The 14,040-nt window shown below is 40.6% G+C and overlaps 1 protein-coding gene across 1 annotated transcript in view; it reads left to right on the top strand.

Moving 5' to 3' along the window:
* Nucleotides 1–14,040, top strand: part of CNTNAP5 (contactin associated protein family member 5) — a 200,821-nt gene that overhangs the window by 174,573 nt on the left and 12,208 nt on the right. Inside the window, exons 20-21 of the mRNA XM_062498016.1 lie at nt 8,665–8,795; nt 10,260–10,344. Of these exons, the coding sequence (XP_062354000.1) occupies nt 8,665–8,795; nt 10,260–10,344 (216 nt within the window). The remainder of the gene's footprint in view (nt 1–8,664; nt 8,796–10,259; nt 10,345–14,040) is intronic.

Genomic DNA, 14,040 nt, shown 5'->3' with positions numbered 1-14,040 from the left:
TGAGTACAGACACATCATGCTTAGAGAACTGTGGAGTCTCCATCCTTGGAGGTATTCAAAAGCTATCTGGACATGGCCCTGGGCAGCTGACTTGAAGGGTCTTATTAGTGGGACAGGGATGGACAGCATGTCCTCCAGAGATTCTTTACAACCTCAGCCATTCCATGATTCTATGCAAAATCACAAAAGTATGCATTCGAAGGTAAACTACTGGAAGTTTTTATGTATAAGCATATTTTTTACTAGAGAAAAGTCATTACAATGGTAATGTAACCATTATATGGTTCTTTCAAACAGAGTTTTACTAAATTATTCATTCTTCCTCTAATTTTTCCCATTAGATGACTTAAGAACAGGAACCAGTTCTTGGTATCCCAGTGGTAGCAGCTAGTTCTAAACTCAAATATCTCCCTTGAAAGGTTGCCATAATCAGGAGGTCACTCACTAAAGGATCTGACTTCTCTCTTCACAGAGACTGGCATAGCCCATGACATAGGCAATCCTTAGATGGACTTGCTGGTTAGAGGAGTAGAAAATTTCCCAGAGATTCCTGACCAGTCAGGCAGTTCCTCTAGAGCTCAACACAAACAAGCATCATTAACCTCAGAAAGCCATTAATCCACAAAATTCTGTGCTGCCTTTATTACAAGTTAAGAATGAAAAGGAGGTTTTAGAAGAACTGTATGATTACTTTTCACTAGTTTTGTCTAAAAGATTCTTGCTCACTTTCCTGCTCAGGCATCATGCAGTGCTCAAATTGCTTCATTTTTTTTCCCCTGCTCATACCATCTTCTTTCTGTGTTCTCATTGCTGAACATAATGGCTATACGTTAGGTTGGCATGAAACGGGTCCTTGCTTGAACAAGCATCTGTACTGCCAAAATGGAAAAAAAAAAGAATGGTTAAAAGATATTAGGAGAAATGGAAACTATGGGGCAGAATCTCTGTGAGGACAGGCTGGGATGACTTTCTCAGGGCATCACAACAACAGGTCTGTCTTTTTTTTCCCCCAAGAACTGTTGACACAGCGTTAACAATGTTGCATAATTTGCAAAGCAAGATTAAACTTTTGGAATAAAATTCATAGGATGATACTTTATATTCCATTCGCTGGGTAATGGATAAAAAGTCTTCCTGCCATCCTGGCTGCTCTGAGAGTCTTAATTAAAACACATAGAGGGAGATGGAAGCCTGGCAAGATTCTTCTTCATACAAAGGTGAGTAAACCACAGGGCCTGAATGTCTGAGTGTGAGACTATTGGCATCCCGTGTGTGTTTGAAGACAGAAAAGGAGATTTGAGCAAAGATATGAGTATTGGGCCCTATAGTATGACACAGAGGCTTCATACCATGAAGTTCAGCGAGGCTAAGTGCAAGGTCCTGAGTATGACTGTGGCCAATCCCAAGCTCACATATAGGCTGGATGTAGAATGGGTTAAGGCCAGCCCTGAGGAAAACTACTTGGGAACATTGGTTAAGGAGAAGCTCAACGTGAGCTGGCAGCACGATCTCACAAGCTAGAAAGGCAACCAGACCCTGCACGGTCCCTGCATCCAAAGCAGCACGGCCAACAAGTCAAGGGAGGGGATTCTCCCTTGACAGCTCTGGAGTCCCAGCATAAGGACATGGTCCTGTTGGAGCGAGTTCAGAGGAGGGCTACAAAAATGATCAGATGGCTGAAGCACCCTTCCTGTGAAGACAGGCTGAGAGGGCTGGGGTTCAGCCTGGATAAGAGAAGGCTTTGAGGAGACTTTGAGCCTTTCTAGTACTTAGAGGGGAGCCACAAGAAATCTGGAGAGGGATGTGTTACCAGGTATGGAGTGATGGGGCAAGGAGGGATGGCTTCCAACTGAAAGAAGGTATGTTTGGATTTGATTTTAGGAAGAAATTTACTGTGAGGGTGCTGAGGACATGGAATGGGTTGCCCAGAGAAGTTTTGGATACCCCTTCCTGGAAGTCTACAGGACCAGCTTGGAAAGGACTTTGAGCAACCTGGTCTAATGAGAGGTGTGCCCTCCCATGTCTCTCTCCATGGCAGGGAAATTAGAACTAGATGATCTCTGGGGTCCTTTCCAACCCACACCATTCCATGATTCTGTGATAGCCTTTGTTAATGAAGGCTCTTAAAGTGAAAGTGTTTTAAAATTTCAGAGAATCTGTAGAAAAAGCATGGTTTAAAGTTTACTAGAATAAATCCTTCTATCAGAAAGCAGGTGCTTTCAGGGAGATTTAACTGGAACTGAAACCCTCAGTTCTCTTCTTCATGTTTATATTCAATCACCTTCAGGGAAAAAAAAGATAGTTAATGTTGCATCACAGTAAAAGGAACAGTAAACACTTCCTTCACCAAAAAGAAAAGCCTAAGAATGTGGAGATAATGATAATGACTAATAATGGGTTTTTAAAACTGCTTCTCCCTTAGAGGTTTCCTGTCATTTTCCAGCAGTTGAACTTTTGTGTATTTCACCAGTGGATAAACTGTGGCATAAAGAAGGAGGACAATTTGTCAGCAAAGCTGGTAGATCCCAAACTATGGCAGTGCTCTGTCCATTGCCTCCAGGGTACATAAAAGCATATGTGTATGCTAACAAACATATGCTAAAAAACATACTGTGTATGCTAACCCATGAGCTGAACTGGAGAGACAGTGTTTATTATTTTCCCACATCCATGGGTTAGCCCTATTCCCATTTTAGATCCAGCCACATCACCATGTACACGAGCTGTTTTGTTTAGATAAGTGGTCCCCTTAAAACCACTGGAATAAGCTCTGTGTTTAGGCCACTCAGTATGTGCATCATGAGCTCTCTGACTGTGATCCTCTGGGTCATTTTTTAGATTTTGCTGTATTTTCTACCTTTGAAGCAAGAAGCATCTGCCCATTCCATGTTAATTGCTGGTCAGCCTGTGTTCAGCCAACTGGCAGCTGTTAGGAATGAGATGTCTTTGAAGGTTAAACACATTTCTCAGTCATGTAGGGGAACCAGCTACATTTATTGATGTCTAAGTGACAATCTCAATCTGGGTCCAGCTGTCTAGCAGGATTGTAAAGTGAACTGAGGTCACGGGGCTCCAGATAGGCTTCTTTTGCTGTGTGTGGTTTTTTTTCTGTTGAAGAAATGAAATGTGAAGAGAAAGTGTTGTTTTTCTTCTTTTATTTTTTTTTAATATAGGATGGCCTGAATATGATTTTTGAGTCCTGAATGTCTCAAGCATTGAGTGAGAGACATTCAAATAACCTCCTCTTTTTTTTTTTTTTGGGGGGGGGGGGGAGGGGTTGGTTTGTTTTTTTTTTGTTATAGGAAGAGACTGCAAAAAATTGAGTGGCTGATTTTTCTTTTAAACCTATGAAATGGTAATGTTTAAGAAAGTGTAATAGCTGTGTAGTGATATCTGCAAACATGTTCAACAGTTTTTCTTCTTTGTTTTTTCATGCAAAACAAATAGCAGGAGTCACCCCCTAAAAAATTGCAAGTACTTTCTTGGTTAAATGCCACTGGACACTGAAGAGATGGGCTCTGTTCTTAAAATCACCAGCAGCACTTCCAGTGGAGAGTAAATTTACTGAGTAAATATCCCTGGGGAGAAGCTGCTAATTAAGGAACATGTTTCTAAGCCAGCTGCTCCTAACCAAGAAAATGGTGGTTCATTTTTAAATATCTAGGCTATGAAAAGGGACACTGCTACACTGATACTGTGCAAGTTCCCAGAGATATATTTTGTGGTAGAGATGACTGAAAAATGTCATGCGGTGTTCTGAAATCGGGAAGGAGCAAACATTTATGCCTCATGAGCTGCAAATGGTTTTTGAGCTAAATAGTTCAAATTTTTTATACTTTTTTTTTTTCATAACTGCAACATCAGTAGCCTCACTAATATATTCCATCATTTGTTTAGTCTGTGCTTTCCTTAATTATTTTCTCTTTCAGCTATAGCTTGGGTGAGTCTGGAGGGTGCATGTGGTGGTGTAGTTAAAGTCTAGCAGTCCAGTAAGGGTGACTGTCAATTTGAGACAGCTGTAAAAACTTCTGTTACTCCTAAACACTTTACTGGGTGTGACTGTGTGTGTGTTTACTTTGTGACTCTGAGGCACCAAGACATGCAGGAGTAGTCCAATGCCCTTTTGTCTAATGCAGTGTTTCACTATTTCATACATACATATTCTCCCCAAATCAGAGTTGTCAGATGCCCTGGTTTAAATGTGTAAATGATTTTACATGATGGTGATAAATCTGTATGTTTTACGTGTGTCACCCACATGTGCTCCCTGAATTAACCTCAGCTTCTCTGAGCAGAGCAGGATGTCTCACCAGCTGCTCTAGACAGTTTAAGTCATTAAAAAGTGCTGTTGAAGTTGGCAAGAGTTGTTGGGTTCAATTTGGGCTCGTTTAAAACCAGTTTCCATAAATAAAGGTCCTGCAGAGAAGTCTCAGACTCCAATGGATGCCATTCCCTTCCTTGCTGTTTGATCCTTCAAGATGAAATGACACAAGACCTGTGGTCCTGCTGACATGTGTGCCAAAAATTTGACTTAAAAATTATGGATTTACAGACCAAATTCCTGATAATCCACTTCTCTTTTCTAGAAAGCTGTTTTAACCTTTTTGCCAAATACCTAGCACTGGTGAGGTCTTTCAAACATGGGAGTCTTTTCCTGAGCTAGAACACTCTGTAACATTTTCCCTTTTCTGTATGATGATTTTAAAATTACCATTTGAGTTTCAATACAGGCTTTGGCAGTCCAGAATGAATGTAAAGTTGGTGGGTATAGATCACAAAGCCAACAGATTATTTCTGACATTCCACTCAGATGCTACTGTAGACACAGACAGAAGAAAGGAGATCTCCTTTTGGCATGTTGAACCAGCACAGGTTTGGGACATAGAATACATAACACCATGACCACACTATTTCTTCACACTGTGCAGTCTGGGAATTTTTTTTTTTTTTCTTTTGTTCTTCAGACTGAACACTTTGAAATCTCTAACCAGTTTTGTATCCTTGTTACCACTAGGCATAAGAGCTGCTATGGCAGCTTATCCTCAGGAAAAAAAAAAAAAAAAAAAAAGTTTGAAGGCACCATGCTGTTCCTGTAGCTGTCTGGAGGTTGGTTATGCTGACACTGATCATTAGTGTTCCTCTAGCAAGTACAAGTGCTGGTCTCCATCATCATTGAAAGTGTCCTGGGAGTGCTTTGCTTCAGAAGAGCCACCTCAGACTTAGTCACCAGCATGAGATGGCATAAATACTGCCCTTTGGTCTCTGTTTCCCAGGACTTCTCTCTGCACAAGGAAACCCCCAGGAATCCCATTAAAATGGCTCTGAGCTGTTTGATGTCATCAGGGAGATGTCATTCAGCCCTGCAATCATGGGTTTTAGTGTTGCAGGTTGAAGGCTGAAGACCACAGCTCTGTGCAGCGAGCCAGCTTTGACACTGGCAGTGGTATCATCCCAGCAGCATGGCAGCCCACATGGAATTATTTCCTCAGGAAGTGCTGAAAAGAAGCCGTGCTGTGCTCGGTAACTGTGGTTAAGCTAAGCCTGCCTCCCTCTCAGGCTGCTCCAGAGGCAGAACTCAAAGCTGAAGGAGATGGATAACTACAATAATCATGTGTGAATCTACACTTACCTAATATTGCTGGGATAATGTGCCCACTAAAATTTTCCAGACCAAGGCCAAAAGAAGGATATCTTTCTTTTCCCTTCTCTCCCTTCCTTACTGATTTAATAACAATTGCTCCAGCAATTCAGCGTACCTCAGAGAAGGAACACAATTTGTTGTGCAGTGCTTGAGCATTATGACAGTCCAGGTCTGCGTGCTCAGACATGGAGAGCTGAAAAGAGGATGACAGACATGACTACAAAAAGACTGACAGAAATTACTTTGCCCATGATTAGTATGAACCCCTGTTGTGAGGCAAAAATGATGCAAAATAGAGAATAGGGAGAATAGAGCTGGTTTATGCACTGATTTCACTTTGCAGTTACTGACACTGGGCTGATATGATGGAGAAAGTCAGTGGACCAGATAATCAAAATTCAGAGGACAAAATAAAATTCTTAATAATAATCCTAATTAACAATCCATTTATTTTGCTTGTCAACTAACAAAATGTCAATTTAATATGCCAGGAAAATTATTCTGTAATCTGAACACAGAAGTTTTAGTATTGAATGCAAAGCAAAATTAGCTGTCATCCACAAAGGTGAAAATTCAAAAACACCTCAAAAGATGAGCCCGTGTACTTCTGGTTTATATTAATGCAAATTTGGCCTCCAGCAAGATGCCAATTTAAATTCAATAATTTTGAAGAGCAGCTGTCCATAAAAAAAAAGTTACCACTGGAATTCAAAGCGATTTGACAAAATAAAATGCCATTGACCGATCTCTCTACGTGATTTAAGGTGAAATTGCACCACTTCAGAAAGTAAGACCTATTCTTAATGGATGCCAAGAACCTCCTCCATTTTCTCCCAAACAGCAGAACAGATGGTTTCTGGTTTAAAATCAGTGCTTTCCTGACACAGTCAATGGGTAAATCCCTGTTTGCTGCAGCTGAGAGCCTGGAGAGACTACATGCCATGCTGGCTCCCTTTGAATACAGATGTGCTGGTGGTCGAGGTTGATCACCTGCATATAGTAGTACCAATTATAATTTTATATACATGTGAGTTCATAGCCTTCAAAAAGAGCAGAGAAGTTTTTTTCACATTTACAAAGATCACAGACCACACCCAGGTCCTGTTTCATTTTCTGCTTTACATCCCTTTCAAAGACTCAAGGAAAGAGGCAGCCTATAAAGTGCTTCTGCTGAGACATGATTTTTAGTTGGAACCAGTGTGTTAGACTATCATATATTAGTTTCAGCTTACACTTCGTGGTCATCTTGGCTGTGGTGTGCAGGGTCAGTCAACCTTGCTACTTTTTATCAGCTCTCCCACTGCCTAGAGAAAATCTGAAGAGCTTCCTTGCACTTGGACTTCTTTTGTCATGTTTTTCTAAAGTGTTTCTAAGATGTTTGTGCTGTTAATCCCTGTGGATGCCTCTTCTGTCCAGTACCAGATAATGTGATTGTGATTTAGGTTTGGACCTTTGAGTGTGACAGTCATGGTGATAGACAGCACCTCCTTGCCCTCACTATGCAATGAGGGCTGGGAGCTGTGTAGTACGATTTGGGGCAGCTGAATTGGGACCTATAATATCACAGTGAATAATTTAGCAGCTTTTACTGACCTTGATGTCTTCACAAATTCCCCTCTAATGTCCATAGCTATGTGTGAGAATTTAAATGCCTTTTATCACTCTCTTTTTATTTTCACTTTAAAATTTCTCCTGATCCAGCAGACCTCTCAATCAGCTAAAAAGCCTTCATCCTAGTAATTCATTCTTATATTCTCTCTTGATTTTAGAAACTTTTTTTCTATCCTACAAATCCCAGAGAGTGTCAGTGCTCATCTGGGATACACTGAATTTTGTAAAACGTTTTTTTTTTTTTAAAGTACAGCTCTTAGGAGGAAAACACCCTGCCAAAGGAAAAGAGGGGGTGGGGAATGACCTTAACTAGACTAGGGATTCCATCTTGAAGGACTGCCAACTTCACTGGGAGACATGTAGAGGTGGAAAAATTCCTGACACTTTTCAGAGCAGGGTATAAATACAGGACCATTTCTTAGGGTTGGGGTGCTGTCAGCATTCATTTTCTCTTTGGAGACAGTAAAAAATAGCACCAGAAAAGCTTTTTAGCTCTATGGTACTACAGTTCCATGTATTTTGCTTGCTGATGCATAAAAAGAGTTTAAAAATTTCAGATTTTGTTTTTTCCCTCTGCTACTTAATTCCTAGGAAAATGTGCTTGAAAAGATTTTACCAGAATAGTTTTCTTTTAGATTATGCCATATGTAGTTCCATGTGTCCATATAGCATCTGTATCTATCTATATCAGTCTATATCATCTCTACGTATTCCCTATAGTCATTTGTTAAAGGATTAAAATTAATACTGGATTCATTGTTTCCTTGTGCATTTTGATTCACTATGGTACTGTTATTTATTGGAAGTCACAATGCATTTTTTTGAGAACAAGATTGAATGAGATGTTTGGCATTCATTTTTATGTGAATTACATTAAACCCTTCAGATGTGTTAGAAGTAAAGGTGCTTCTTTATGACACAAAAATGATAATATAAGTACTGGCCTTTAATTGTTTGAAATGAAGTTATAATTCTTAGAGTTGTCACTGTCTTCTGTGTTGTCTGTTACATCTGGATGATAAAAACCCAGCATTATTAGTTTAGTAGAGCAGTGCAAGCCCTGCATGCCCTCTGCTGGAAGTGATTCCTCACAGGATGATGTAGATCAGCTCCTGGCAGTGCTCATTCTGACCTGCAGACAGGCACACTTGCCTTTGATATACTTAGTTACTCATTAAGTTATGTGTCTCCATAGCAGTTTGTTAACCCAGTAGGAAGGAAAGCTCCTCCAATACATTATTTTCTTCACACTTTTCATTACAGCTTGAACTCTTTCGACCTTCTTCTTGACTTATTAACCTTGTTACTCCATAGCAATAAAAAGAATGTGAGCTATTTGTTGTGTAAAGTTATTGAGTGATACTATATTACTGACACGGGTTTTATACATACAGTTTTGCTCTGCTTTTAAGGAAGTTTACAGGTCCGATACAAGCTGAGTAAGGATGGGCTCCTCATTTTCACCATTGACTCTGGAAATTTTGCCAACCGAGAGCTGCACCATGTGAAGATTAACAGAGAAGGCAGAGAGCTCATCATTCAGGTATGCCATGGCTTATGCTGAGTGTTAAATAACGCTTCAGGCCACAAACACTGGCACAGGTTGCCCAGAGAAGTTGTGGACTGCCATCTCTGGAGGTGTTCAAGGCCAGGTTGGATGGAGCTCTGAACAGCCTTGTCTACTGGGAGGTGTCCCTGTACACAGCAAGAGGGTTGGAACAAGATGATCTTTAAGGTCCCTTCCAAACCAAGCCATTCTGTGATTCCGTGGGTCCTGGGGATCAGACTCCCTGATCTCAGTGCCTGATCACCAGCAGGAGGCAAAGGTTTAACACTGATTCAGCAGAACAGCCCTGTAACTTCCTGCAAAGTTCCATTTGGACCCTATTCAAAGACTGCCCAACTGTGGTGTTTTCCATTGAAGGGTCCTCCCTTTGCTTCTGACAATCTGAATTAGGAAACACCTTTGGCCAGACATTCATTGGAGTGGGTCTGGGATGTAGGGATGTCTGTGTGATCTGTAGTCTCCACTGAAACACTCAGTACAGACCATGGGAAAGCTGCAGAAGGGAAAAAAACAGCTGATGAATTTAAGTTTGGTTAGGGTATGTTTCCCAAGGGAGAATGTGACCCCAGCTGCCTTATCCTCTCACAGAAAAGGAGAAGCTGAGAGAAAGCAGGGTGCACCCACCATGTACATGGCAGTGCCCCATCCTAGAAACTAGAAGCAAGCCATGCTGAGTGTGACAACCTCATGAGGGACAAAATTGCTCCTCTGCCTTCTTTCCTTGCATCATCTGTTTTTCCAAGGCAGGGAGAAGAGGACCAACATACTGGTCCTTCTGCTTTTCTTCTAAGGCTAATTATAGCCATCCATATTGAAAACAGGTTGGCTACATCTGGGAAAAAAAAATCTTTTAGCAGGGAAGTGTGGCAGAGTCCATCTTAAGGAATAGAATGAGAAGACAAAAACACACAGCACAGATTTTTTTGGGTTTTTTTTTTTTTCTTTATGGTTTCCATCTCTGGGTGGTAAAATAACATCACACAACTACCGTGGGTAGGCCTCATTATTTAAGAAGAAGGGTTATGCTAAAATCCAGGATTTTCCTGAAGTACCAGTCTTCTATTGTCTGCTGCTCTGTGGTTTTCTTCTGTGCAGAACTAATTCTTCACAATACATTTCTAGAATAGCCTCCTTTGAGTGTATTTTGAAGTGACTAGACATGGGTTTTGGGAAGCAGGGGGATTTCAGGGTCAAACATTTTAAGCTTTTCTGCAGGGGAAGTTTCTTCAAAGTCCTTTATATGACTATTCTGGTATGCCTTTCAGCTTCTCATGCTAAAATCAAAGAGTATTCACTTTGCTATCTTTAGAAACTGAATCACGCTTGGGGGCAGAATTAACTGATTTGCAGCTGAGAAGATTCCCAGAAGTTTGCAGTACAATGAGATCTAGGGGTGTCCATGTGCTGTTGTACTGAAATAATTTTATTGACCTTTTCCAGGTTGATCAAGTCCTCAAACTCAAACACAACTTTTCTGAGATTGATTTTAAGGCCATTAAGTCACTCACTTTGGGCAAGGTCACAGGTAGGTTCTACTAAAAATATTCCTGATTCCTGAATGTTACAGTGCTGTGCTGTGTGTTGGGTTTTTGATAGAATTGGGGGTTTGTTTAGATGGTTTTGCTGTTGAGAGTTGGCCTGAGCTTTGCAGTGCTCCTATTTATATCATCAATGCTAAACTTTGGCAGCTTTACTTGTGTGCCCCAATGGCAATATTAAGTATTCCAACTGCTCCCTCCAGTGAAGTGATTCATACAGCCTGTGTGGCTGCACAGGGCAACATCTTGGCCTAATGATACCATTTTGCTGACTGAAGCTTGCTCCTCTCCAGCCATTTCTGTTTTCTAATGATAAGAACAGCACAGTGAGCCTTCATCCTCTCTACCTTCTTTGCACTGCCAGTCTTTTTAAATTTGAATTCTGCGAGGAATATTGTATATAGCACTTAGGCCATAATTCTGTATGTTCTGTACATGGACCTTCTTGATCTTTCCTCATCCACACTACAAAGCCATTACAAGACCAGGAAAGCCCTGCCTGAAATTAGGAAAATAGAACTGTTCTTTTTTATTGTCAAGTATGTCATATTCCTTTATATAAGTGTCTTGTTCTTTCTCAGTAAGATTTTAAATACTTCCTTCTTTACAGGCAATTCAGTCCTTTGCTCAAATTGGAATTCCATATCAAGCCTGACACCTGAGTCACCATTGCAATTTTATGTTTCATTATTAGCACAGGAGGCCTGTGGGACTGGCAGCTAGACAGACAGTGTAGACATCCTCTAGTGCCTGCTTGTGCAGTGTAACTATGTAGAGTGAACGCAATAGTGCATTCTGCATCTCGTTTTATTAAGTACTGATTATCCCTTTAGTTACATATAATGGGTTTTTTTCAGAATGCAGCCATCTTCAAAGCCTTTGTGAACAGGTTTGGGCACCTGACAGTTTTCAGCCCTACTCAGAGCTAAGCTAAAATTCTCATTTTGTCAACAGTCAGCTTTAGTGATGAAAATCTGAAAGAGCATTACACATCCTGACCTCTACCTAGAACTCCAGCTATAGACACCAAATCAATAAAGCAAGGATTTACTAACCAGAAAGATGGAAGGTAGCACAAAGACCTTCAAAAATGTAGCCAGGAAGCTGACATGGTACAGCTCAGCATTATGGAGAGAAACTAGATTTAGTCACAAAAACATTATTAACTTCACAAGTGCAAGTTGTTGCAAAGCCAAAAAGCCCAGGTGTATCTCCAGAGGTCAGGCATTTGGTTCCACTGAGCACCACCAACTTTTCTCCATCTTTTATATCTCACCCCAAAGTTCATTGGGATTTCATTTTAGTGATAGCAATAGTTCCTGCTTTGTAATGACACTAAAGCCATAAACTTGGCCATCCAGGTGGTGAAAGATATTATTGCTTTACTGGTAATCACACAATTCGTCCCAGCAAATCACTTTAACTGCAGTCTACCCCCAGTTACAGTTTATTTTACATATTTTGAGTGAATTTCCAAAAACTGTTTCTTCTATACCTTAATTTTCCAGCTATTATCCCACAGCTGAGTGGGATAGCTGTGCTGGATAGAGTCCTTGTGCCCTCACAAAATCACAGATCTTGCTCAGTGTTCTCCCTCCAAGATAACCTGTCCCAGTTCTGTCAATCCTCTCTTCACAGGAGAGATGCCCTGGTCCCTAAATCACCTTTGTAGCCCTTCACTGAACTCACTCCAGTAAGTCCATGTTTTTCTCCCACTGGGAAGCTGTCTTTCTCTGCAAAGCTGCTTTCCAGCTGCTCAGCCCCAACCAGTGCTGCTGGATGGGGTTCTTTCTAACCCAAGTGCAGATCTTCGCATTTCCTTTGTTGAAATGCAATGTTCTTGTTTTCTCATTCCTTCAGCTTGTCAACGTCCCTCTGAATGGTGACACAACCACCTGATCTACCAACCACTCTTCACAATTTTGTATCTTCTCCAAACTTACTCAGGTTACGCACTATTCCATGCTGGAAAAAACAAAACCAAGCTAGAAATTCCTACTGGTACAGTGTTGAGTACTGTTTTTTCATACAGAAAGGAGATCTGGACATTCTCATTTTGGGAATATGGAACATACATAAATATATTAAATAATCATTTATACTATTGACTATAGCTTCTTTTAATGGTGGATCACCAGATAAACACAGATGACTTAAAACAGTATCTGTCAAGATTTTCCTTCTTATTGCTCATGCCCTCAGCAAAGCATAAACTTCCAGAGGTATGTGATGCTTTGGAGTAGACATAGGCTTCCTGTAGCATTTAGTTTGGATGCTACTGGGATTACACACCTAAAGGCATTCATTAAGAAATGTAAGGGTCCACTGAAAGAGAATAACGTAAAAAACTCTCTGTTCTACATGTCCTACATATCCATGCTATAATCTTCTGAAAATCTGTCTCTCTTCTTTCCTGTCACACCACTGCTCATTTTTCTGCTCTTACAGCCTGATCCTGGTTGCCTAATCAGATGATTATACCTTCTTTTTTGACTCCACCATTAATTTTCCACTGACTGGGAAATCTCAAAGGGGTCTTCCAGCAGGACATCATAAAAGCTTGAAACTTTTTCCTGACCAGATTTTCTTGTGACAGCAGGAAATTTTGAGAAATGCACTTTTATAAAATGACCAGGTTTTAAAATAATAGTGTTTCCCCTGCTTCTACGGCTCCCACCCCAGCCCCATTACACTTTCTTTAGGTACTTATACTCTATTTTTTTTTCTTCTTTTCAAACTGGCTTTATTTTTTCCAATGGTTGCCTTACACTCAGCTGTGAATTCTGGGGAAAAATCCCTCTGTTTAAGGCAGAGGAGTTTCACCTGGAATTCAAAACATAGGGACACTCACTTTGTCACAGACTACTTGAATGACCTTGGGTAAGCCATTTATGTGCAGATATAAAGGTAAGCAGGCATTTTATTCCCACTGGAACCAGTCTGAGCTTTACTATCTCCCTTCTCTATCAGTAAAGCATAGATAATAGAACAGCCCAGCATCAGAGGGGTGCTGGGAGGATAAAAGCATTAAAGGCTGTGAGCTCTTCAGATACACAGTAATGGGACCATATAGCTGCCTTGGAAAGATCAATCTAAATATAAGTGTGGCTTTGAAGACAAGGGAGTAAAAGGAAGCATCATTCAAGTAGCCAGCAGACGTCTGTTGAATTCATCCTCTCTGTACCCAACAGCAATAGAAAAATATTATTATCCTGTCGTTTGTTGTCATTTTTACTTCACAAATATAGAGTCAGGACACAAAAGGACCCATCCAAAGCTCATCAGTATCAATGGGAGTTTTTCCATGGATTTTAGTGAGCACTGGATTCAGGCCCCAAGTGGGTCATACAGTTTATGGCAAAGCCTCAGTGAAATCTTAACCAGAGTCCCAGTTCATTTACTTTAAGTGCTCCTTGCAGAGATCATACTGCTGTATTTAACCACATGGACATTCTGACCTAACTGTGAGGCTGGCTCTGCTTTGAACAAGGGATTGAACTACATGACCTTCAGAGGTGTCTTTCAAATTATTTTGTAATTCTCTGATCTCAGAGAAAACATCTGCATGCATTGAGGTGTTGTCTACAAAAAGCTGCTATCACCATGGAAAATATGATTTATTTGTTTGCGGGTTTACTTTAATAAATCCTTGAAAACTTTGTACTGTGCCCCAACATGTCTAA

Source organism: Cinclus cinclus, chromosome 9 (assembly GCF_963662255.1).
Source record: "Cinclus cinclus chromosome 9, bCinCin1.1, whole genome shotgun sequence".
Taxonomy (NCBI): Eukaryota; Metazoa; Chordata; class Aves; order Passeriformes; family Cinclidae; genus Cinclus; species Cinclus cinclus.
This window is presented reverse-complemented; position numbering and strand designations above follow the sequence as displayed.